The 25,654-nt window shown below is 36.9% G+C and overlaps 2 protein-coding genes across 3 annotated transcripts in view; one reads left to right on the forward strand and one right to left on the reverse strand.

Moving 5' to 3' along the window:
* Positions 1–7,491, reverse strand: part of LOC139120445 (sideroflexin-2-like) — a 19,905-nt gene extending 12,414 nt beyond the window's left edge. The window contains exons 1-6 of one of the 2 annotated variants that reach the window (XM_070684854.1): positions 7,375–7,491; positions 4,219–4,420; positions 3,513–3,683; positions 2,525–2,623; positions 1,805–1,880; positions 1,437–1,583 (exon numbers count right to left, since the gene is read on the reverse strand). In XM_070684854.1, coding sequence (XP_070540955.1) covers positions 1,437–1,583; positions 1,805–1,880; positions 2,525–2,623; positions 3,513–3,683; positions 4,219–4,403 — 678 coding nt within the window. In that variant the 5' untranslated portion in view covers positions 4,404–4,420; positions 7,375–7,491. The remainder of the gene's footprint in view (positions 1–1,436; positions 1,584–1,804; positions 1,881–2,524; positions 2,624–3,512; positions 3,684–4,218; positions 4,421–7,374) is intronic. The other variant, XM_070684855.1, reaches the window with a different exon arrangement.
* LOC139120446 (ADP-ribosylation factor-like protein 3) lies at positions 7,448–24,083 on the forward strand. The gene is made up of 5 exons (XM_070684856.1): positions 7,448–7,561; positions 9,659–9,863; positions 14,459–14,565; positions 19,605–19,790; positions 20,916–24,083. Exons 1-5 carry the CDS (start codon positions 7,559–7,561, stop codon positions 20,955–20,957), a joined length of 543 nt encoding a protein of 180 aa, XP_070540957.1. The 5' UTR covers positions 7,448–7,558; the 3' UTR covers positions 20,958–24,083.
* Positions 24,084–25,654: the final 1,571 nt, after the last annotated feature.

Here is a 25,654-nt window from a genome sequence, read left to right on the forward strand (position 1 = left end):
TCTCGTGGCCCACTAAATCGCTGTTTCCGTGATACGTTTAATGTTTCATCTACATGACCTTTCGTTGGCGATCGTGAACGTTTTCCCTTCGTGGACACGTTTATCGTAGTTGTGGGCTGATAGTTACTCTTTGAAGTACCGCCACTTGCATGGTTTACAATATGCGAAGTGTTCAACTTACTCGTGGCAGTGTTTTCCGGTTCATCCGATGACTTCGTATTCTTGATGGGAGTGCGTAGCTTGGCGGACTCGTATATGAGCAGACGTTTATCACCTGTTAGAATTTCCGGCAGAAAGTCCTGAATGTCTTCCGCTGTTAATCTCGCCATAGCTCGAAGACTGGTGTACCCAGCATTTTTTAAAGCCCTCGCATATTTCACAAGTTCCAAGTCGATATTTGCCAGCCATGCTTCTAGTTGTTTATCCCTATTCGGTGTTCCGTTTGTGTAAATGCTGCAGTTCATCGCTTCACACTATCTGGATTTTCAAAGATGAAACGACAGAAACGGCCGAAGCGCCACTGCATGCGGACTCGCCAGGACCAAATGTCTGAACGTCTGGGAAAGTGGTTGATCGTAAATTTGGGTTAAAATTAGAGGCGTGGTTTAGCAGATTTGTTTTGGCAGGTGAAACTTTTCTATTTCGCGCCACGATCTTTTGAGTGTGCGGTTTGATGTTTTCGCTTGACAAGTTGAGTGACAGCTGGGAATATCTTGCGGTGAGACGCGCTGGCGGCTGGGCCTTTGTTTTGACGTTTTGAACACATCAGTGATTTCAGCAGTAAAATCAGTTGAAACATGCCTGAGTTATGGTTCTGTACACGAAAAAATCATAATAAAATGGCCGCCTGGCAGCCATATTGAATCGTATCACAAAACAAATCGATGTGCATCTGTATGACATATGAAGTAATCCTTGTACCAAGTTTGAAAGAAATCGCTCCAGGCATCTCTGAGATATCTGCGTGAACGGACGCACGCACGCACGCACGCACGCACGCACACACGCACGGACATGACCAAACCTATAAGTTCCCCCGGACGGTGTCCGTGGGGACTAAAAAAAGAATCACCAACCAAATCAATCCACCACTACCCTTCTTTCCGGTAGTATCACCGAAAAGCTAAAAATTAAGTGGAAATTAGTGTAAGAGTAGCAAAGTCACCTTGTCATAGGCAGATTTTGGTAGATTTGAATTATTTTCAAAAGGGGTGGGTGGACCAATCATATGACTTCAGAATAGGGGGCGAAAGACTTATAGTTGAAAATTTGTGGCAAATTCAAATCACCACAGAAAAGTTTTACATTTCAGGTATTTCAAGTTAAAGAATGCAAACATATTAAAATTCATTGATAAATATAAGACTGTTGAGGGAATTCTCATAATATTTTAACGTTTGATCTGGCTAGAGAGGGCGCTAGTCCAATCTTCTCACCTGGGATTTCCCAACTTGATTGCCGTTGTCGTCAAAGAGTATGATACCGTCTAGCAATTCACGTTGTCTCATCATCGGGATGTTAACACAGTTAGCAGAAGCAACGGCGGCAAATGGTACATACCTTGCTAAAAGTGGTGGGGCAGTCTGTGCGAAAAAAGTCAAAGAATATTTTGATTAATTCCAAGCTTCAACGAAGAACAAAGATAAACATCTATTTGTGGGTATGATATACATCAAAGTGATTGGTATTTACAACTCAGGTGTAAAACCCACTGAACTATTATGTAGAGCAGTAAGTTTCACATGTAATGGAAATTTTCATGTCAGTGATTTTGATTTCCCAGGAGAAGATAAGGAATTCTTACCTTCACAAGAGAGTTAAGTCCTATTGCTGTTATAAGAGCACTGCTGGTTGCTGTAACATAGGCTAGGCCAATTTGTCTAGTAAAACAAAATATACCAGGTTATTTCAAAAAACAGAAGAAAATTCATATACTTATAGAGAGGGCAGTCTGTTATATAGTATGCTGATCAAGTGATATGTGGCACAAATATAAACACTTTTGCACTGTTCAATTTACATGTACATGAAGACTAAATTCTATCTTGGCTAAACTTTCAACATCTCTGCATTACTCTACAGAAACACGGTGCTAAGGACAGTTTGCAGAAATTCATTATAAACCTGACATAAAGGTTGTAACATTACAGAATAAAATAGTTGTGGTGTGAGGAAGACCAGGGTGGAAAGCAACAATGAAAATATGCACACACATAGTTATTCAAGGAGTGGTCAGAATTTTATTACACTACTAGAAATGTTATTTTGGGTGTATGTTTGCTCTCATTGTTCTGCAGTGGGAATGGAAAAAACTTGATACCAAGAAAAGCTGACATCGTCAGAGTTCAACAGTCATTCATTTCCATCAATAAATCTGCCAACTTTGAAAAAATTGGAGTATGAGATAATTTGAAACCATAATAACAAGACACTCATAATTAATTGTGACAAATGAATTGTCATGCAATGGATGACCAATACATGTCACTGTATAAATTAAATTAATAAACGAACCAGGACTTACTTATTTGTAATTGGAGATGCTGCATTTCGATTTGTGTAATTGACAAGTGCATTGAAAGACTGATTAATCCACTGCCAAGCGACCACACCAGACCATGTTCTATGAGACAAAATATGGGCCAGTATACATGTAAGTACCAGAAATTGTATGAAAAACGTGCAGCATGTTCAAGAGATACGGTGTGATAGGGAGGAATGAAATCTCTTTTATCCTCTATGGAAGTAAAATATGGCATTGGTATTTGCTGTTTTCTTTGTCTAGACTGTCACAAAATCATGCAGAAGGAAAAGCACAAGCATTTATGAAAATCCCCCCTGTAAGACGAAGTAGCTATAAAATACAATTCATTGACATGGTGCATTTCAGAATTAAGTGAATGTTAAGGCTTTGGTTTTATGAGTAACTCTGAAATGGACGTTCTAAAGTTAATGACATTTGGCAGTTGGATCTCATTCTGTCTACTGTTCTGAAAGTAGCATTGTCTTGTTGTAACCTCTTTAAAAATATTATTTCAATACCAATGGCCAATGTTTGACCCTGAACTTTCGTGCAGAGATGGCGACATCCTAGAAAAGAGGATGATGCTGTCAAGGCATGACCCTCTGAGTCTGACATTTCACGATTGTTTCTGATTTTGAAAAGACCTTTTCAAAAGATAGTCAATCAGTCTGATTGATAATGTTTTACACTTCATGTCACTGTGCTGTATGCTCACCAGATTTCAAACATGCTCTTTAGCTAAGCTCATTGGAGTACCAGTGATGAACTTTTGGGCTTCAGCACTAAAAATTCAGAAATTCCACACATAATTGGAAAGTCAAACATTGACTACCAGCATTAAAGTAACACGCTTAAAAGATGTTACAAAAACAATGCCATTTTATTGTCCAATGAGATTACACCTTTGTACCAAGATAAAGTCTTGTCTTCATCCCTCAGGAAAGACTTGTCATCATTGAGAAGGATAGAAAATAAGTGTTACACTTACTTATAAAACTGTAGCATGCCACCTGTGATGATCATACCACCTGGTACCTGACAGGACATCCGACCAATCAAATTCTGTTTCTCACCAGAATCAGGGTGAAATGCTGACATGTATAATTTCTGTGCATAGTACAGCTGTTCCTCAGTTGTTCCTGTAGGCTCTGTACCCAATCTGTATTTGCAGAGGATAATGACTTTGATAGCAGCTCGACTTCACTGATATGATGTCTAGTATACTCTGAATGTGTGTGGGGAACGCAGCTTGTGCAATCGAACACAGACAATAGAAAGTCTCTCAAAAGTGTGGATTTATAAAACAAATTTTCTTCTTTCCGATAAAGTATACTGAAATGCAAATATTAGCCTTCCAAACACCATACATTGTGTATGATGTGAAATGTTATTGTAGATTGATACATTGTGATCTAGACTAAAATGCAATTGCCAACAATAACATCAGGTATTGCATGCATACAGGCTGTGTTGACAAGTTGAATACCAGGCACTGTAACAAGATTGAGAAGTGGAGCAAGAAACTGCTGCAAAAAAAACAAAAAATAAAACATGAAACTTACAGCTCTAAATATCTCTGGTTTTGAGGCTGATTCTCAAATGTCAGGCTGTCAGAAGCCATTCTATGACACAACACCGGTCACCTCTAACATGCGCACCTGATGAACCGTTATTTGAAATTCATGAAACTTTACCTGTATTGGCTGACTAGTTCCTTGGCATTGTCCAGTTCTTTCTCACTACAGAGTAGAGTTCTAGGGTCGGTTATGTTGAAGAAATGTTTGAGTCTCCCTGTGAAAGTACTTTGGTCCCATCTCGGTGCATCAATATCTATCCTTGGTTTCACTGTTTGACTTTCTCCATCTACCTGGTTTGCCATGACCTTTGACCTGTGTGCTATAATGTAAAGAACACATACAACACTGGTATTTTCTATTTATTCGAATATGATAGTCCACTAACCAAGTGCCATGCTCTAAGTTATAGTTGTAGAGATACGATAAATGTTATTTTTGAAATTTTATTATGTGGATGAGCTACTTTTCTTATCTGCTCCTTGAAACATCTTGAAGCACGTTGTAAAGTCTGCACTTTTGTTGGCACTTGAATATTACTGGTAACTCCATACATAAATGTTAAGTCCAAATATACATTCAAACTGTACACCTCAACAAATGAATATTATGCCTTCAGTGTTCCCCTCAGGAATTTCTGATAGCACAGTGGTTAATTTGCATAACAATATATTTAATTGTTATGTTACAGAGTTTAATTGCTTTACCGAAAATAAAGAGTTGTAAGGGCAAAGCACAAATCAAAACTGGTTGAGGTTCTGCTGGTCAAACATATTACTTACTAGTGAAACAGATAACGTTTTTAGCATTTCGAACTAATTTCACTGATCTAGACAAATATTAGACTGGAAGATATGTCACTGGAGGCAGGGCTGTATACCCTTCCTCTTCCTATAGAGGTACTGGTACCTCTTCCCTGCCTTGAGAGCCAGATTTTCCAGGCTAGACAATTATAAGGAACCATGGTTTTGAAATTTTTAATATTTTTTTCTGCTCTGACTGAAGCAAAAGGGGCAAACACAGGTAAAACTATAATTTGAAAATGGGACATTTCCATGGAATTTGCAAATTTTCCCACATTAATGCTTGAATATATTTTATAACTTTTCAAGCTTTATCATCCAAGTTGTTTCTTTGTCTGACTGATAGTGAAATATCAATTTTGAGAATCTCAACAATGATCAAAGGTTGAACAAATATTTGCTGTTATCGGAATGGTTATCACTGATATCCCTGTAGTATAGTATTTCTAGAAATAAATAACAAAATCACATGATGAAGTTTGCCTGTCCAAAAACTCAAACCATGAAATGCTTCAAAATCTGCTCCATTAAACATAAGACACCACCAGAATTGTAATTTTTCATCTGGAATCAATCGATGACTGGCATGTATTATCATTTGTTGTAGACCTGTTACATGTTTATAAAGTGTGGTATGTATGTTTACTGGATCAAACAATGGGTTTGCACATTGTCCCATTTGTCAATTCATATGCAAATATCTACCACATCAAAATATAATCTCCTCTTAGGGACCATCGATAATAAAAGCTGACGCACGACAAACGTAATTCTTTCGTTTAGGGGGGGGGTAAAAGCTCATTTCGTTTTGTGTGCGTCAAAATCGCATAAGCGTTTTCTATTGTTTTTGAAGTGTGACTTTGCAGCGAGAACGCAAAACTACCCTCGCGTTCATCGAGAACAGAATGACCACAAAATACGGAGACAGAAAAGACAACGAAAAGAAATGAATGTGAAATAAAAACCTGTATGCTTTTTCAACTTGAAACATGTATGTGAAACATTTTCCTACGTGCAAAATACATTAAAATGTTCTGTCTTAAAAAGTGAAACGCGTAAAGTGGAGCTTTATCAATTAATGTGCCCTTCCGGTATTTTCTCATGGGCGTGTGGATCGGAGAGGTGCGTGAGGATTTGTCAGAAACGGTATCATAATACAAAATTGATTTCGCATAAGAACTTTCGTTTTGAGGGGGGAGGGAGGGGGTTTCAAGTAAAACGAAGGAATTACGTTTCTTGTGCGTCAGCTTTTATTATCGACGGCCCCTTACTGTAAGCCAATATGGCTGCCCTGATTATGTCCAATTCTATGCTAGTAGAGATATCCTTTAATGCAGTATTGTATAACCTATGATCTCATTTTGATTCCAAATTTTTAGGTGTCGTAGACATACTTTCCCTAAGTATACAAATTTCATACCTAGCATTTTGAAGACTATAAAGGTGTTCTATTACCAATGTTGCTTTGAAGAAACGTGTAAGATATCTAACTGTGAGATATTATTAGGAAAATGGGGCCAAAAGTGTCTGTGCTATCACATAATGAAAATGTTAAATATTGTTTATTTCCCCAAGAAATATTCTGAAAACCTTCGACCATCTTTCAAACACTACAACATGGAATAAGTGACCAAGGTACTACATCTCATAGGCTAACTGTGATGGCTTCATTTAGCATCATTTGGCACAGTGTTACTTGGACCTTTTCAGCCAGCAGCTTCACTTTACTGTTTTATGTAATGCTGAAATCATTACTTTTTCTGGTTGACCTTCAAGGTGTTAATTGATATAACCATTAAAATAGACCTAAAATAGATATGCGACATAGCTTGAACCATGACTACCGTGCTCAAATATACCTTAGGTATTTCTATGGTGAGAAGTGACAGCTATTCGTTAAACTCTTACTTGAGATCAACGGAAATTACAGTAAAGACAACATCAGCTGTGTTCAACCACATCCAGGCCCCCTCCACAGGGATCGTGGTTCAACCAAATGCTTATTCATTGTTCAAAGCCTGGCAGCCACAAAAAGTGAGCGAGACTATTTGAATATGGAGACATGGTAAAAATAAATAATAAGAGCGCACCGATGATTATGGAAATTTCTGAAATTCCGTTGGCATAGGGACGGGGCTTCTGATCAATGGATCATCCTTTGGATTGACGAACATAGCTACATATGGAAGACAAACTTCACATCTGCAAGAACCCGACTCGCTCTAATTGTTAGTGGATTTTCGTGTTCTTCTTGTCGGTCGCCAGACATCATCATCCCTATCTCCCCCCGACTTTCTTTGCCACATGATCAATCATTGAATCACAAGAGTACCGGTCACTCATTGACAAAACTAATGCAGAAAGTTTACTTCTTGCGACAAAACACTGAAATATGTCGGCAAATATATTGATTTTCAGCAATCTTCCAGTTTAAAACTTGATCAAAATGTTTACAATAAAATAAAGTCGTTACCTGCCTGCCAGTGATCGCACAAGTTTTACTTTCTGGACCTGGCGATGGCCAGATGTTTCTTCTTGCCTGCTATCGCTTTTGACCTTTCAACTACATGTCATGGCGCCTGCGTAAAACATATCACAGTCCCAGGATGCACCAGGTGTGACGTCACGCATAGTTACCCCGGCACAGTGTCTTCAAAATGGTGAGTATCTTTATTTCATTTTTGATTATATACCGAAAAAGATGCGCTCCTGTGTGGAACTGTCATCAAAATTACCCCTTCCTATTTACCTAACAGTACGGCCTGGGCTTCCATTGTAAAGTAGGGGATTTTCTTAACTGTCCTGAGAATCGATCGTAGCGTCTTCTTATGACTGCTGACGCGCCACACACGAACGAAGCATTGAAATTTGCTTCCTGCTTTCATCTCCGATAAGCGCACGTTTCAAGCACTTTCCCCGCCGCTAGAGCCTGTAAGCGAGAAAATCGTAAACTAGCAGAACCAGCGGCAAGTATTGTAGTTTGAGTATTTCATAATCGATCTTATTGTCTTCTTGCGAGACCGTGTGAATTTTCTCACCTATCTTGACATTCACCATAATTTTTTAGACTCAGTCACCGGTTTTGCATTATATTTTGCATCATAATTGCACATTTAATGTTTTCATTGGAACGCACATCTGCCACCGCCGCTACCACAACCATTGGTATACAAACAACAGTAAACACTACATGGTTTGTTGATTTTGTTTTCCATGGTTCCGCATTGTTTAAATTCTTTCTGACAAGCTGAAGAACATCCTGATGAAGATAGGTGAACACAAACTCTACTCATTCAATTTTATTGCAGATGGAAACCTTAGACATTAGGGTCTACGGGGAAACGAATCGACAGAAATGTTCAAAATTTCACTCAAATTGCACGTTTAACAGACAATTCTTTGATTATTCCCAGATCTAGATGGCTAGATCAGGGCAGTCAACTAAGTTACTGAGATCGCTCATGATGCAATAGTTCAATGGCTGTTGGTAGACGGTCTGATATTTAAAGAGAAACAGTGCCAGAAGTCTATCATTTTAATGATGTTGCAAATCATAGGCAGAAGAGAGGGAAAGATTTCCCCCCTCTACTATCTATTAACAAATACTGGCTGCAAAACACAGCAGACCTTGTACCTGTCTACTTTTGTATCATAACACTGCCATTGTGGTCTTCTCAAACAAAAATTATCCTCTCCATCTAGTTTGCACAATTTTAAGTCAACTAACCTTGGCCATATTATCAGTACAAGTTTGTATCAAGCTCTTTATATAAGTCATTTACAAGTATTTCTTACTGTATGCATTGTTTATATATTTATTGTGTAAACTATGGAATTCTAAGCATGGCAAGTTTAGATTGAGATGATACTATGATAATGATTGTGGATGTGAATGTCATCAAACAAAGTGGCCTAATCTTGATCTTGACATTGTATCACAGTAGCTGTGATTCAAAGCATCAGACTCAAGCTGTACTTCAGTAAAGTAACTCATTTAATTTTGACAACTTAAGAATAATATCATTTCAATAGCATAATTCCATCCGAAGCTTACTTGATCAAGCAGTGTATTCAATTTTCCGAATATAGAATCATAATTGGTCATAATGTTGAATTGGTCAGCATACTTCTCATCATCTACAGAAAACGAGAATAATTTATTTCATCAGCTGTTTTTTCCCCAATATTTGAAATAGTTCTATTCAATCTGTGTAGTGTACGGCTGCCTACATACATATTGTCTGCCAGAAATTCATGTTTATTATTAAATTTCAGAAATTCTTGTATATTCCTTGTAATTATTTAATATTCCTGTTCTGTCCCATTTACATTTAAAGGGATAGGGAGAGGTTTTTAGCTCTTGTCTACTCTAGCACATGTCATCAGCAGTATTGCCAAATACTTTTGACAGGGTGGGCATACCAGTGTGTGTAAGTCAATGTCTATGAATGCGTGAGATCAAAAGTACACGCACAGGAAAGATAACAGAATGTGTTACTTAGCACATTCTTTTTTATCAGTGGTAGAGGCTACGGGGCAGTTCCTATCTCGTAATGAGGTCCATTGTCATGACAAATACTATACAAACTGTGTAATTATTTTTTTTTCTCCATCTTCCATGGCTGAGGATATCAATACACATCCAATGCCCATCACAGATCATGCAATCATGAACTGTGATCATGACTAAGATTTTTAAATCTTCGTCAACCAGCCACCACGCCATTAACAACATCCATCTCTGCCTCTTTCCACAGGGACTATTAGCAATTCTAAGAAAGTTAAAGAGTGCGCCCGACAGGGAACTGCGGATTCTGCTCCTTGGCTTAGACAATGCTGGCAAAACCACCTTGTTAAAAAAACTAGCATCGGAAGATATTAGCCATATAACACCGACACAGGGATTTAATATCAAAAGCGTACAATCATCTGGGTTTAAACTCAATGTATGGGACATCGGAGGTAAGAAGTCTGCTTTTAATTTTGTCAATACTACAGCATGCTTCAGCTCTTATGCCTTTTTCTGCAAATGATGCCATAAACTGTATATATGTGTGATGTTGTTGTAGTCAAGAACATGTACTTTCTGAATACAACATGTTTCTTTGTAATCCTTTTTGATGGTGAGTTTTCAAGGTTGATTCGGCATTTCAAAGTACATGCAGACAAATATTGTTAATTGTGAATAAAATTCACCCTTTATAAACTATTCAATATTCCAACAAAAGCCAAATGTAAGAAAATGGAGGAGTTTCATTTTTCATCTGTGCTATAATATGTACTGTATCTAACAGCAATGTTCAGAAACAAACAAGACATAACAATAGAAAAAATTATTGTGCATTCTATATCAAGATAAGTTTCATCAAAATAATTCTTGCAAGAATATGCTACAGCTGGTGGCTACCAGCTTTACCTGAATAAGGCCAGTAGTTCTAGTGATTAAAGTGTGTCAATTGCCATTGTACATGCAACTTCCTCTTTGAATTCTCAAAACAGATATACACTGTTAGGTTTTATAACAACTGCATTTCTAAATATGTCCACCACTCAATTACCTGACTCTTTTCTCATGCAATGGACAACATTGCTAATCAATGTTCATGGATATTTCTCTGATTACAGTTTCAAATAGATAATTTCCTGTACAGTTTTATTCATGTATTTCTAAAAATTCCTAACAGTCTGAAGTCCTTCCAATAACCTAATATTTTTTCCTGTCATAAAGAGTTGGGTTTTAGATATGATCAAAAATGTTCATTATTCAAAAAATTGTTTTGATTTAGTTATTCTATGACAGAACGTATGTCAGTGTATAGTCTACGTTCAGTCAAGTGTTTCTATGGAATGGCGTGTTCATTTGAGGGCTATACTTGGTCAGATATGTAATATGAAATTACATATTTATACCAGAGGCAGGTCTACTGATCTAAATATTTTTTTAAATAATCATTCTTCTGAATTTGATTTCATTAACTTTTGATATTAATTTTTATGAATGTGATCTAGCTGATAAATTTTCTTCTCCCTGAAGTGCTTTTACATATATTTGTATCAGCCATATTGTTAAAATAAAAAACAGTTTGTGCAATATGCAATTGTAGTGCAAGGTTCTCCACAATGGGATTTTAAGGGACGGGCCACCCCTATGTTTTTGGTGTAATCTATACATATGTTAATAATGGCACAAAAGAACACATTTTCCCAACAAAACAATATCAAATTAGGTAGAGCCATGTGAACAGTCTGTATTGACATGTTGAGTACTCATTTTGACTTGACATAGGTAAGACAAGAAACTATACTTACAGACAGAACAAGAATACTGGAAAATACATCAAAAACAGCTAATGGAGCCTTAAATTCTTCCTACATTGTTTCATTACAATGTCTTTTTCAGTTTGACTGGCAGTAACTTTCCATAAATTTAAGTGTTGCTCAAAAGGTGTAGAAATATCAAATTTGGGATGTGTTGCAACCCTGTGTTTTTCCCCCACACAAGGTTAAACACCCAAAATTGTAATTGTATAACAATTGCAATGTTAATTTGCCACTGCAATGCTATTTATAGACAACTAAATTCTACTCCCATCTAAGATTCAGTTGCTAACAATAATATTTAGCATTACGCCTGGAATTTCAGCATGATTTTTGGAGTCGCCCAAGAAACAGTGTTTTATAGATGGAACAAAAACAGGAAATACAGTACAAGTTTCAGCTTAGCAGAGTGCACGCTTAGCATCTGACAACACCTGAACAAAGAGTGTCAGGCAGTTAATTTTACATGTGTCTTGCTGACACAATCCAATCAAACAATTAATCAATGTCAAATTCTACATACAATGCAATGTCCCGCACTTAATGGTGTGTTCCATGCGTGATAATGTATTTTACACGTACTAGTCCTCAAAAGACTTCAATTTTGCTAATTGTTAATCATATTGTCACAAATGACTTAAAGGGAAACCTAAGTCCAGCGACATTGACCGTTTATCCCTTCCAAAATCACCCTTGAATAAAATGCAGCTCAAATGTGTAACATAATTGCACGCGCCGACGACTACGGAGCGACGAAAAGAGACATTGAAGTAGACGACATTTATGGAAATGAGCTCGGAATCCCATGGGCGCGAAAGTGCTCATGGGAGGAGCGTGCGTGACGTCATCGGCGATACACGAACGTGTGTGACAGCCTACCAAAGCATTGGAGTCTATGACTGAAGGAGTGCAGTTCTGCACGTTAAGACTCTTTAATGCTCAGTAGCATAAAAAATAGTTAACTGTTGTTCGGTTGAGTGCAAAAATCACTCAGGAAAGAACAAACGGAGTCAGCTTTTACCGTCTTCCCACAGAACAGCTTTTTCGAAGACAGTGGCTAAAGAAAGTCCGGCGAGTTTAAAAATCTGTAAAAGATACAACGTTATGTTCTAATTCTTTCAGGATAATTGTTTTATAAGGGATTTCGGGATTCTGATACCGATACAAGACGATACTACACAATGCGGTTCGTATCTTGACATGCTGAGTCAGCCTACTATCGCCGGTTTTAACCAGATAAATATTAATATTGGCGATTTCGGGACTCTAAAATCCGAAGACGAAACTACACAAAGCGTCTCTTATCTTGACATCCCGGGTCTGCCAAATCTCCGATATATAACCAATAAATATAGGCAATTTCGGGACTATACCTGGTAATATTGATATTACAAGATATTGGAATGACTTTTTGCCTACTGTGTATCGGCACGCCGGGTGTGAGAAACCGCCGATATTATATTTACCCGATAAATATCAATATCGATACCAGACGATCCTAGATTTACTTGCACTGTATGGTGTTGGCATGCCGGGTCTACGAAATCACGGATATTTATCCGATAAATATCGGCGACTTTGGACTTTAACTCTGATACCAGACGATACTTTGTCAAATCGTGGGTAAATATCCGATGTATATCAGAGATTTCACCACCTAACAGATCTGACCACCCGAATACCTCTGTCCGACTCTTAGTTCAAAAATAGCATCCATGGCCGGAAGTCAAGAATACTGTATGTTTTATATTATTAGATTTATTAAAGCACGAAATACATTGTTTTACATGTAAAGCATTTTTTTTCATTAAATGTCCCTCGGGACTTCGTCGAGAGGGCTGATCGGATATCATCGGGACTCGGGAGGCCCTTGCACAAATTACATTCTTTACATGTAAACATTTTTACCTGGCGATCGGGACTTGAACAGAGGACATATCGGAAATCATCGGGAGTTTGGGCTGGTCTTGTATGAAGCACATTCCTTACAACAAGCTTTAAGACGATACTATTTTTTTAAATAGCGGGCAAATATTCATTATATCGGCGATTTCATCACTTTGTAGATCTGAGTAAGTCCGACTTCCTAAGTTTGACACCAGCTTCGAAAAACAGACAACACTATAATAGATTTGTCAAATCGCGAATAAATATTTTCTGATAGGCCTACATATCGGAGATTTCGCAACCTTAAAGATCTGGCCAAGCTCGACTTACACGGTAACACATACAATCAGTCAATCATTCCGTATCATTCACGAACCAAAAATTAATTTTAAGCGACTGATACAGAAAACTCTGTTTTAGAAACGTAGCGTTGAAGGATCGCAGGGTCACCCAGTCTCTCCAATCCAGTTCGGGGTCTCTACAAGCACAGTGACTCCCTCCGCTGAATCACTGATAGACAAAACGCAAGCAACCGAGATATGAACGACGTTTTGAGATGCTTTCTAATTATTACATATCTTGGACAGGTTCAAATTAGTATGGTTTGATTTTAGTCGGGGAAAAGTAATACTCGATGTCAGAAATATTGCTGTCCGAACTCTCCAGAGTCGTCTTACGAACGCGCTGAACTGTTCACAGTACTCCTCCAGCTGCAAGCTACAATCGTCTGTATCGCCGATGACATCACGCACGCTTCTCCCATGAGCCCTTTCGCGCCAATGGTATTCCGGGCTCATTTCCATAAATGTCGTCTACTTGAACTTCTCTTTTCGTCGCGCCGTAGTCGTCAGCGCGTGCAATTATGTTGCAAATTTGAGCTGCATTTTACTCAAGGGTGATTTTGGAAGGGATTAACTGTCAAAGTCGCTGGACTTAGGTTTCCCTTTAAATGCATTGTGATGACAAGGCTTGTATTATGGTACATTTTTCAACACAGAAAAGAGGAAGGGAAAGAAAATGTAATGTAATTATTTTTGTTTTCTACGTCAAAAATAATGAAAATGTATTTTAAAAATTTACTGCTATTGCCTCTTGAATATTTATTATCATGCTTTTAGTGGCATATATTATTAATTTCAACCAAAATCCCGAGGGTAAAGAAAAATTCAAAGAGATTGTGTGATCAATGTCACTGGAAAACAAAAAGCCAATACCATGGGAAGATATGTGTGAAGGATGGCTTTTAAGTGTTTAAGGACACTAGCTGAGATGTAAGTTGTAAATTGTAAGATCTCCATATGATAAAACAATTTGTTATATATCATCCCTGGTGTTCTCTTTTTTTCTCCCAGGTCAAAGAAAAATTCGTCCCTACTGGAAAAATTACTTTGAAAATACAGATATTCTCATATATGTAATTGATAGTGCAGATAGAAAGAGGTTTGAAGAAACGGGAACAGTAAGTGGTCTTACCTTTATCATTTTGAATAGAACTAATGAGGTCTGAGTCACAGCTAGAGATAGTATGTTACATCTGAAGGCACGTAAATTTTCTTTTCTGTGCCTTACGCATGTATTTTTTAATGGTTTCAAAGTTCTGACAAAAAAATGAAGAGAGAATGTGCATTAGGTCCTAAATTTTAATGCATATTTAGCTCAGCAATGCAGAACAAAATCAGTTTTGATCTGTGAAACTGTGTTGTCACAGCCATCTTGTTTTTTCAGTGTCAGACATTATCAGTAACCGTTTCAAGCTGAACTTAACAGAAACTGACTGACTATATAATTGTTTTACAGTGTTTCCTTCGTATTGAAGGTAGTAAGAGTCTCTGGCATAACAAAAATGTATGGTGATTTACATGTACAGTGATTTCCCTCTTATTGTTCATTCTGATTAATATAGCATGTCACATTGTGATCAACTTCACATTTATACATTTTAACAGATATGTGAATAAATGATCAATGGCAATACAATTCTAAAAGTCAATTTAATTTCACCAACAGTGAAGTACGCGGTCAAAATTTGACAAAAATCGGTCACTGTGCTTGTCAATAAAATTTCAATTACTTCAAACAAATCATGTCTGTTCACTCATACTTTATGTAAGGCTGGGCACATTTGAGATAGGATAGTAGCTCCTTCAATAAAGGTTTTTTTAGCTCCCATAGCCATATGTATATATGGCAATGGAAGCTATTCTTATAGGCTAGGGAAATGTCTGTATGTATGTATGTCTGTATGTCTGTATGTCTGTCCGTCAACATCAAAAACTCCAAAACCGCTGCACATTTCATCTTGATATTTGGTGTGTACATGGATGATGGGCTGTAGATGAGATTTTGTTCAAATGAAGTTGTCATTGCCAAAAATATGCAAATTAAGTGAAAAAATGTAAAAACAGTCAAAATTGAAAATCTCAATAACCACTGAGCAGATTACATGAAAAATTAGCATGTAAGTACTTTGGGCTGACCTGAAATAATTATGCTTTTTTTTGATTTTTTGATTTTGTTGAAAATATACAAATTAGTGCCAAAAAAGGCATTTTTGGTAAAAAATCTTCTTCTTCATGAACCGCTGGTCAGACAGCTTTGATATTTGATATACAGGTCCCTAGGGATAACCCAAATTGGATTTGTTCAAATTGTGATGAAATATGAAAATCTGTATTTTTAAGGAATTTTTTTGTCATTTTTGGTCAAAAATTTATTTCATCAAAACCGCTTGTCTGACAGCTTTGATATTTGGTATACAGGTTCCTACAGATAAACTAAATATGATATATAGAATATATGATGAAATCTGCAATTTTGTATTTTTGGTGCAATTTTTGCCATTTTTGGTCAAAAAATGTGTTTCTCAAAAAACTACTTGTCTGATGCCTTTGATATTTGGTATACAGGTTCCTGGGGGTTCTCCTAGTGTGATATAGTGAATTTGATGAAATCTTCAATTTTTGTATTTTTGGGTCAATTTTTGCCATTTTTGGTCAAAATATTTGTTTCTCAAAAGTTACTCATGTGATAGCTTTGATATTTGGTATACATTTTTATACATAATTATGATGAAATCATCAATTTTGTATTTTTGCAGCTAATGTTGCCATTTTAGGTCAGGCCATCCTGAAATGAGCTATCAAAGATCTCAACCATCTTCATCAATACATATGTCACAAAAAGTTGCTCTCTACATAACACAGCAGAGCTCTGTCGACTATTGGTCGCTTGTTTTTTTCAAAACCGCTGGTCAGACAGCTTTAATATTTGGTTAACAGGTCCCTAGGATGACCTTAGTGAGATGATTTCATACAGTCAGGAAATACTTAATTTTGTATCCATGTCTATAGTAGCTTCAGGGACATTGGCCCTATGTTTAAGATAATGTTGTGATTCAGTAAGCATTTGAAATGGTAAACTGTACTTGGTGTTGAAATGCGGTAAAAAATAATGAGAAACATAGCTGAGGTGATTTCAGCAGGTTTGGTTTCCAACAAATATATTCAAAATTTTTTTCAATGTTAAAGAGTGATGGAGGGGGGTCCTGAGGTCCTGGCAGATTTTGAAAAAAATCCAAACAAATGTCAATAAAAAAATCAGCCACAGAAGGTTTGTCAAAAAGAAAAGGTGGGATAGTGGGAAAAGAAGAATGTACAGTGTATCGGATAAAAGAGATGTTCCTCATCAATCTTCCAGACAACCCCCTTTTATCAAATGGTACACCCCTGATGTATTTTGTGTGCCATTAAACATGCAGTGTATTTAGTTTAAAATGTCAATCAAGTTAGGTAAGGATTTGAAAGGAATAGTCAAGTTCACCACAGTTTAACTTTATCTCTTGTGTCATCATCCTTGTGTAATTGGTTAAGTTTGTAAGTTGCTCCAGATGTGGATATACCAGCTGTTCTGGAAGAAAACAATGTTTACTTTTTCCTGTAGGGTTTCTGAGTTGATGATTGTATGTTGAAATTTCTCCATGTATCTGGTGTATGGGCAAAGTGTAAACATTGGGTGCATGTTATGTATTTCAGTCCATGTCAAATATTGTAAATGAAAAATCAAGAACAGTTTGCTGTGTGCTTGTAAAAGATAACATGTATGTCAATTAAATTATATAAAATAATTAAATATTAAATATTAAATTAAATTATGTCAATGAAATATGAAAACTGCCTTGCAGTTTGATTGTCTTAAAAATTATCACAGAAGTAGAAAACGAAAAGAAACTAATCAAATTGCTGTAACATATTCACCCTCAGTGTCTGTAGGCCTATACTTAACTATTTTATCATTACATTCAGCTTTTTGTTATATCTTTATCACTCTCCATGGGCCAAGGCACACTTGGGGTAAATGTCATCACTCTGTGCCAGTCTGTGAATGTCAGTCTGTCTGTATTTAGGCCCATGTTTCATACAATTGGTGGTTTGTTTTGATAACTATATTTGGTATATAGGGATAACCTAGCAATACAATTTTTTTGACAAAATGTGACATGACTTCGGTGACCTTTGACCTCAAATATACATATTTGTCCATAACTCAGTAACCACAAGTGCTACACCCTTCTTGTATAGTATGATGGGACACCTTATGATGCCATATATTGTACCTCATTATTTATGTTCATATCTAATTTTGAGCAAGCCAATAGAGCCAGAGGTCTGATTTTTGATATATAGGGATAACTGTAGGAGAGAATTTTTTTTGACAAAATGTAATGTGACCTCGGTGACCTTTGACCTCAAATATACATATTTGTCCATAACTCAGTAACCACAAGTGCTACACCCTTCATATCTGGTATGATTGGATACCTTATGATGCCACATATTGTAGCTCATTAATTATGCACATATCTCATTCTGAGCAAGCCAATAGAGCTGGATGTCTGATTTTTGGTATATAGGGATAACTATAGGAGAGAAATTTTTTGACCAAATGTCATGTGACCTTGATGACCTTTTACCTAAAATATATGTTTATGTCAATAAATAAGTAACTACAAGTGCTATGTCCTTTGTATTTAGTAGGATGGGAGACCTTATGACAACACATGCTTTACCTCATTAATTTTGCACACATCTAATCTGGGCAAGCAAATAGAGCTAGAGGTCTGATTTTTTGGCATATAGGGATTAATTAGCAATATAATTTTTTTTTCAAAATGTCATGTGACCTCCATGACCTTTGACCTTGATTATACATATATATGCATATTCAGTAACCACAAGTTCTATACCCTCCATTTTGATAGGATATTAGACCTTAAGATGTCACATCTTGTACCTCATTTATTATGCGCATATGTATTTCTTGCTGGCCAATACTGCTAGAGGTCTGATCTTTTTTCCCGATTTAGAACCATAACTTAAGACATGCCTCATGTGTTTCAAATTGGGAACAACGACATAGACCTATTTGCCCATAGATCTCAACATATACACTCCAGTGATACTTCTTAATGACCACATTTCCCTGCCCCATCAAGACTAATACTCCTATTACAAGTAGGGACTGTCATTGTCAATGACTTGTTTAGTTAATGGTTGTATCACAGTATTCGATATTTCTAATTCTGTATTTTTTCCATTTTATATTCTGAATAAATACATTAAACATATTTCACTGTCTCCAGTACATTACATTTAAGTATTTTCACTTCATGCACTTTATCCCTTTCACACATGTTCAAATATCTGACCAGAGAACAAACACTAAATAGTCCAGGATGGGAGCTACAGTGTCATTGACGCTATTTTTTTACTTCCAATGCCCGTGATTGAATGGTATTTACAAAGCCACATTGTCAGTGATATTACACATGCTAATTCCAAAACAATGCTGTCATTTACACACTAATGTTTATTGACATAGCCTCTGCTACTACTTGTCAAACATGGCAGTATAGTGTTTGTTGTCTATTTTGGATTGGAATATCGGTGAATTGGTGATATTCTTGAAAAAGTTTTTGCATATGAAACAAGTGCTCTCGATGTTCACAATATTTTATACGACAAGATTCATTTTCGTGGGTTTCATTTTACCAGAAACAAGACTATGACTATGACATTGATTTTACAAAATTGTGCAATACTGGAATTCTGCCATTCAGACATTCTTTTTGCTGACTCACTCTGTTTTCAACATGACCAAGATAACTGTGACTATATTAGGAGTCCATGATAGTTTCGTTTGACATAACTCATATTACTCCCAATGAAGAACCAGTTTGCATATTTCTTTAAACCCCCACCTTTTATAAATACTATGTATCTATTAAGGTTCACCCTAATCCACCGTATGTACAAAACAACTCTTACTAGCTGAGCTTATAAAGTTGCAAAGAAATCGGAATATCTTCATAGTCTGTAAAATTATCTGCATGCATAAGTAGTCCTAAATTGAACAAATTATGCTTACCGTAAAAATGCATATATGTATATGTTAAAGTGAACCATGAACAACAATCATCAAAATTTTTCTGTTGATTTCCAGGAATTAGCAGAACTTTTAGAAGAAGAAAAACTGAGCGGAGTGCCGTTACTCATATTTGCAAACAAGCAGGATCTATTCAGCGCTGCCCCAGCATCAGAAATCGCCGAGGGTTTAAATCTTCACACAATACGAGATAGGATCTGGCAGATACAGGCATGTTCAGCGACAAATGGGGAGGGTGTGCAGGTGAGAGGATCATCAATCAATCAATAAATCAATCACTCGGCAAAGTTTATGTAGTGCCAAAATCCAATACCAGTGAGAGAATCACCCCTTGTTACCCAATGTGATTTGGCCCAGTCCCATAGTTTTTGATGGCAGAGCGGACCTGTGTATCGGAAAATGGGGAAGAAGTACCGGGGAAAGAAGTAAACTTGCCCTTGTTGTTTCTCGGGGGAAAATATAGTTCATGTCCCGTCCATACACCTGAATGTGACTACGATTGATGCCTTGTGCTGGTTGTAGTAGCCCCCTGCTCAAGATTTGTAGTATGCAAAGCTTTATTAATCATTTACTTAGCATTCCTTTCAGTCTGTGAGTTAATTGATTGCAACAATTCATTCACAAGGAGACAATAAGACAAGCTCTGGAGGAAGATATCAACATGTGAAAATTGATAATCACTACTATTGTCTTTCTTGTGCAATATAGCAGACCATATAACCATCAGCTCTGTCATGTTATCAGGATATTTGTTGATAAACAGTTGTCAGTTTCATGTGTGGATTAAGAAATTTACACAAGTTGGCTGAGAAGATTTATATGCAATAGACCTGCCATCGTATTTGATTCCAAAGGAAGTGTCATTATGTAGTGTGTAGTCTCTGACCTGAAAAATAAGAGCAGTAATCTGACACATGTATAAGTAGTCTTTTGCACCGTAAGGGTCCTGAAAAAAAATAAACAGGTCATGACATAGCTTGCAGATTGTGACATCGCTGTGACCTTATCATGAATCAAGACGTGTCAATTTCCATGCAGGGTTATGAAGTCAGACACTATGGTTACTGTAGATCTGATTGACTTGTCCTACATGCTAGCGAGGGAGATCAGTTATCAAAGGTGGCAACCTTTCCTATGTACATTTAAAAAACACACTGAAATTTTCTTTTGTACTGGTGACCCGTTGTAGGTGATTGGGGGGGGGGGGGGGGGGGGGGGGGGGGGGGGGGGGGGCAATTGCAATACTGGTCACTTCCTGCAGTGAAGTTTCTAAAATTCAAAGAAACTTCCATTGCTTTTTTGCACACTTGCCACAAGTATTATGTAGATCTAATGTACAAAGTTAACCTCTTTTTTGTTCACTTTCAGGATGGAATGAACTGGGTGCTGAAGAATGTGAAGAAGAAGTAAAAACCATAACATCACCGATGAACTACAGCCTTTCAGTGAAGTCTGCCTATCCCCCCCTCCCCCAGCCACCTACCCCCTTTCACAGCTAAATATATACAATGCTCGTCATACCTTGTGCAAAAGTGATAGTGACATTGCGTCAGTTTTCATAGTTTTAAAAGATTCGCACATACATGTCATACTGCCAAGTTCCAAAAAAGGCAGTTTCCAAATATTCGTGGTGTTTGAAGGCTTAAAAATTGACTGCTTATCAAGTTCAATGGTCAGACCATATAAGACTAATAAGAATACGCTAACAATTACATGTAATATTGCTATGCAAGTATAGGCCAAATTTGAAATTTAAAAAAAATTAACCTCAATGACTAGTCATCTCAAATGAATTATGAGATGTGAACTTGAAATGAACGTTTCCCCGCATATAGTGATCAAATTTTCTACGCAGAAGAAATCTACTTTAGCCGAACGTACATTCTCAACAGCTTCACCTCAAAATATGTGATGTGTAGCTTTGCTAGATCGGAAAGAAAATGAGTGTTTCCTTTGTCTATTTTCAGATATTTTTGCCTAGGGACTGGTGTCTGCTGTCAAAAATCTGCTTCTGTTTGGTATAAAAGTTGCTTGTTTCATGAGCAGCAGAGAACACAACAGACATAGTCATAGACACACACACACACACACACACACACAAATAACATTTACTGCAAATTTGTATAAGTACAAATGTTTTCAGCATATCACATATGAAGAAAATTCTAAAAAGAAAAGAATGGCAAAAAGCCATTCATATTAGTATTGTATGTCGAGATTTCTGAGTTAACATGTTTTTAAATGTAATATGATTTCTAGCATGTATTGGATACTTATACTGATTTTACCTAAGGGGCAAATGCATGTATTGTGTTGTCATCCCTTCTGTTTATGTACACTTAGGATTCGCCACCTCAGTGTCGAAACCAAATCTAACGATGAATGTAAATTTTTCAGATATATGTAAATTTTGAACTTTGACCTCAACACTACCAACCAGTAATTTTGAACGTCAAACACTACCAACTAGTAATTTAAAACCGCAAACACTACCAACCAGTAATTGGTCAGCCTGATAAGTAATACTTCTTGCAGCAAAGCAAGACCACTTTGTCTGCAATCTGTATGACAAATTACAGAGGATGATTCCAAATTCTGTACTGATAAACATAATTACTGGTTCACGCATGGACAGCAGTCTTGCTTCCACTGTCTATGGTTTAACCTGTTCACTCCCCTAATTACCTGTCACAGGTCCACACTCAACCACTGATACAATTGGTTTGGAAGAAACCATTGTGGTGAAAGGGTTTAGAAAACTTCAAATTCTACCTGTTCTTGCTTTCTTGAAAGCAACTGTGTACTTTTATCAAATGAGGTGGGGTGTCTTCTTCAGTGATATCTACTTACCTTCAGATTGTTCTGTGTAAAATACTTAAAGTTAACCTTGCGTAGAGCATTATTATCAGCATACATTGTATCACCTTGCCTGTGAGTGCATTTTCACAGTTCCTCAGATGTAGAATCCATATCAGCTCTGAACAGTCCATCCACAGTATTTTGACAGACACTGATTAAAATTCAGAACAACTGTAGATGCTAGTAGACTCCAAGTTGGAATGAAACTTTAGTTCCTGCTTGTCATGATTTTTTGCATCTCCTGTTATGTCCAAGTGGTCTTTCGGGTAAAATCTGTGCTTTTCTGTGCGTCCCATCCCGTCCAAAACTTTTGTTTGTTGCCAAACTTTCATTGTAGAAATGTCCAAGTTGTTGTACACATGCTTCGTTTGATCTGGTACGCTCTACTTCTCCCATTGAACTTAAATGAGAAGTCTGATCCAAAACTACACAGACAGATGTGATATTTTGGTCACAACTTAAAATTTCTCCAAAGTAATCAATTTCTATAATTCATTTAACTGTGTATATCCATTAGTGGCGGCCATTCCTGTACCGAAATGTTTACTTTTTATTTCAGTCAAACTTGTATCATTCCATGTCTTTTTGAGGGCTGTGGCAACTTTTGGGTGGCTTAGTTTATATTTCGATGAAACAAACATTTGTCAGTGAAATGTACATGCAGCTACTGCATCTTTCAAAACTATAAAACCATGTCAGAATAATTTGCAAATTGTCATTCTAGTACTGTCAGTGCTACCTATTCCGATCCAGTCAGTTTGGAGAAATATTAGTTAGGCTTTATTTGTCCATCGCAACCTCCCCTCTGCAAGACTCAAACTACTTATCCAACCGTCCGTTATTTTAATCCAAAGCGTAGGCTTCTGTACAATAGTGTAGGGGTGTGAGGGATTATTGATAATACAATTAATGAGACTTTTGATTCAAACCTGCAAAATTACTGTATTGTATTCTTTCATGCTCTCAGAAATAGTGCATGTGTTGTTCGCTGTCTGCAAGACAAAGTGGTAGTAATGGACATGGCGATAAAAGTTAAAATTTAGTTTCTGATATTGCTAGTTAAAAGTGCAAATACTTCTCCGTGAAAGATTTGTTCATCATTTGACCCGATGTCCAGGATAAATCTCCACGTGTCAAAGGGTTAAGGTAGACATTTGCTCAACAAACTTGATGTGAACACCTTCAAATTTAGACTCACTCAGAGTCCCTGGTTCACCACACACAGCTTCTTATCCCTTACCTACCCAATGTGCCCTCAGATGATATGGTCGGGCCAGCTTCAAGCCAAATTCAGGCTAAGCCAGCTCACTGAGCTGGGCTGCATGAGCTCAAAATCAGGAGAGGGCAGCTGTGTGTAGCCGACAAGGGGCTGTTAGGTAGTCTAATTCAAATTGCCTAGTGAAAACTGCACTTTTTCGAGTTTTGATATTTAGAATTTCGCTGTGACAACTACCCATAGCAGATACAAACATGTTTTGACAACAAAAAACGATACACTGTACCAGTAATTTTTACTGCTGACCCAATGTTTTTCAATGTTGCCACCGGGGACTTGATTAGCTACTTATTGTAAATTCTGTTCGTCATTTACTCAGTATTGTGTGTATATCCTGTCAAAGTTATCAGTGTAGCCCCTTTTGGAGGAAATAAAAAAAGAAGAAAATTCTTTATCTACAACTATTGAGTGTTGTCTTCATTTTGTACGTAGATTGTGGTTTGTTTCATTGCCAGCCATACAACTGAAAATCTGGCGGTGGGAAGAGTTGTGTTCAACCACATCTAGAGAGAGACGAGCATTAATTTAATAATGAACACAAGTCTCTTCTGTTGTCAGTGCATCATGATCTCTGCATTGGCATAAATACATGATGTACTGCAGTGGCAAGAACATTGCAGTATTGATTTTACAGGTACCTTGAATGTAGTGATGCTATCCCATATGCACTTTTCTACAGTGGATTGCATTTATTGCAGTACTGTAAATTTCCCATAATTCATTGCAATTTGTATCCTCAGAGATTACCCAGAGAAGTCTACCAGGTCTCCCATGTGTAGACAAATTCATAGACTAGCTGTAAAAATTCTGAAAACGTACTTTTAAGGACACAATTCTTTTCAATCCTCATTTTAAACGATTTGGACAATTATGCAAGATTGAGAGAGGAGATAGCATTTTTGTAAAATTTTCCACTGATTGTGTCTTCGGCCATACAGAATAATGTGATGGAAAGTAGGGAGACCAGTTGCACCTGTTTTTTGAAACAAAAGGATACTGATTTTTTCCAATGGAAATGACAAAAGAAATTTGCATTCTAAGTATTTTCAGAGAATGACTCCTTCAGTTCGTCATAACTTGCTGCCTAAAAATATGGCATTTGTAGTACCTACAAAATGTGACTGCCATGCTTGTTTAATGGTTACTTGGAAACTTTCACTGAAATTTCTAAACGTACTTTTACTTGATATTTATCAATTATTCTGATGCTGCACTTTAGTGCTTACATGCAGAACTGAAAAAGTTATAGAAAAGTAACCTTTAAGGATACTAATCAAAGAGAATTGTGGGTAATTTATTGTACATTGAACTCTAGTGCACTCTATTCAGTTCTTCAGTATTACATAATGGATCACTTAGTTTGGTATATATATATATCCATTTCTAAAAATTGTTCAGAATATTGCAGCTATTTGGAAACTCTTGACTGTCCAATATGCCAGAGGAATCAAGATTAAAGGCAGAAGGCACTTAAAATGTTCATGCAAATGTTAAAGTAGCATCATTGACATAAAAATGTGTCTATGTTAATATATATCTCTTATAATCAATTGACTGACACAAAATTTCTTTAATGTATACTTCCGAAAGGCCCATGAGCTGCACCTCTGCAAAATTTGTTCAACCTCAAGGTACCTCCAATTTCCTCAGATATTCATTGCAATCTGAAAACTGAACGATTTAGTCGTTAACTATGCCTCAACGTCCTCAACGTTTGCTTGTTGCAGAATAGGCAAGAAATTGAATAGATTTTTGTTCATTTTAAATTTCCCGCCATTTTCAAAATCTCACCATGTTACATGAAACAGAATTTTTTGTCAAAGTGGAGTGAATCCCTTTCTCGTCCTTTCAGTGGGTTGCACCATGTTGTGTTTGTTAAGATTCAAATGTGTACATGCACCATTTCCGCTGTTTATCATGTAGTTGTATGGAGGTCGTCATATTTGGATACGGCATCCATTTATTATTTGTC

The sequence above is a fragment of the Ptychodera flava genome, chromosome 20 (assembly GCF_041260155.1).
Source record: "Ptychodera flava strain L36383 chromosome 20, AS_Pfla_20210202, whole genome shotgun sequence".
NCBI lineage: Eukaryota > Metazoa > Hemichordata > Enteropneusta > Ptychoderidae > Ptychodera > Ptychodera flava.

Bases quoted from the DNA above. Each gene is read 5' to 3' on its own strand.
- LOC139120446 (XM_070684856.1), top strand. The intron at 9,864-14,458 runs GTAAGAAGTCTG...TTTTTCTCCCAG, and splicing joins CAATGTATGGGACATCGGAG to GTCAAAGAAAAATTCGTCCC. The intron at 19,791-20,915 runs GTGAGAGGATCA...GTTCACTTTCAG, and splicing joins CAAATGGGGAGGGTGTGCAG to GATGGAATGAACTGGGTGCT.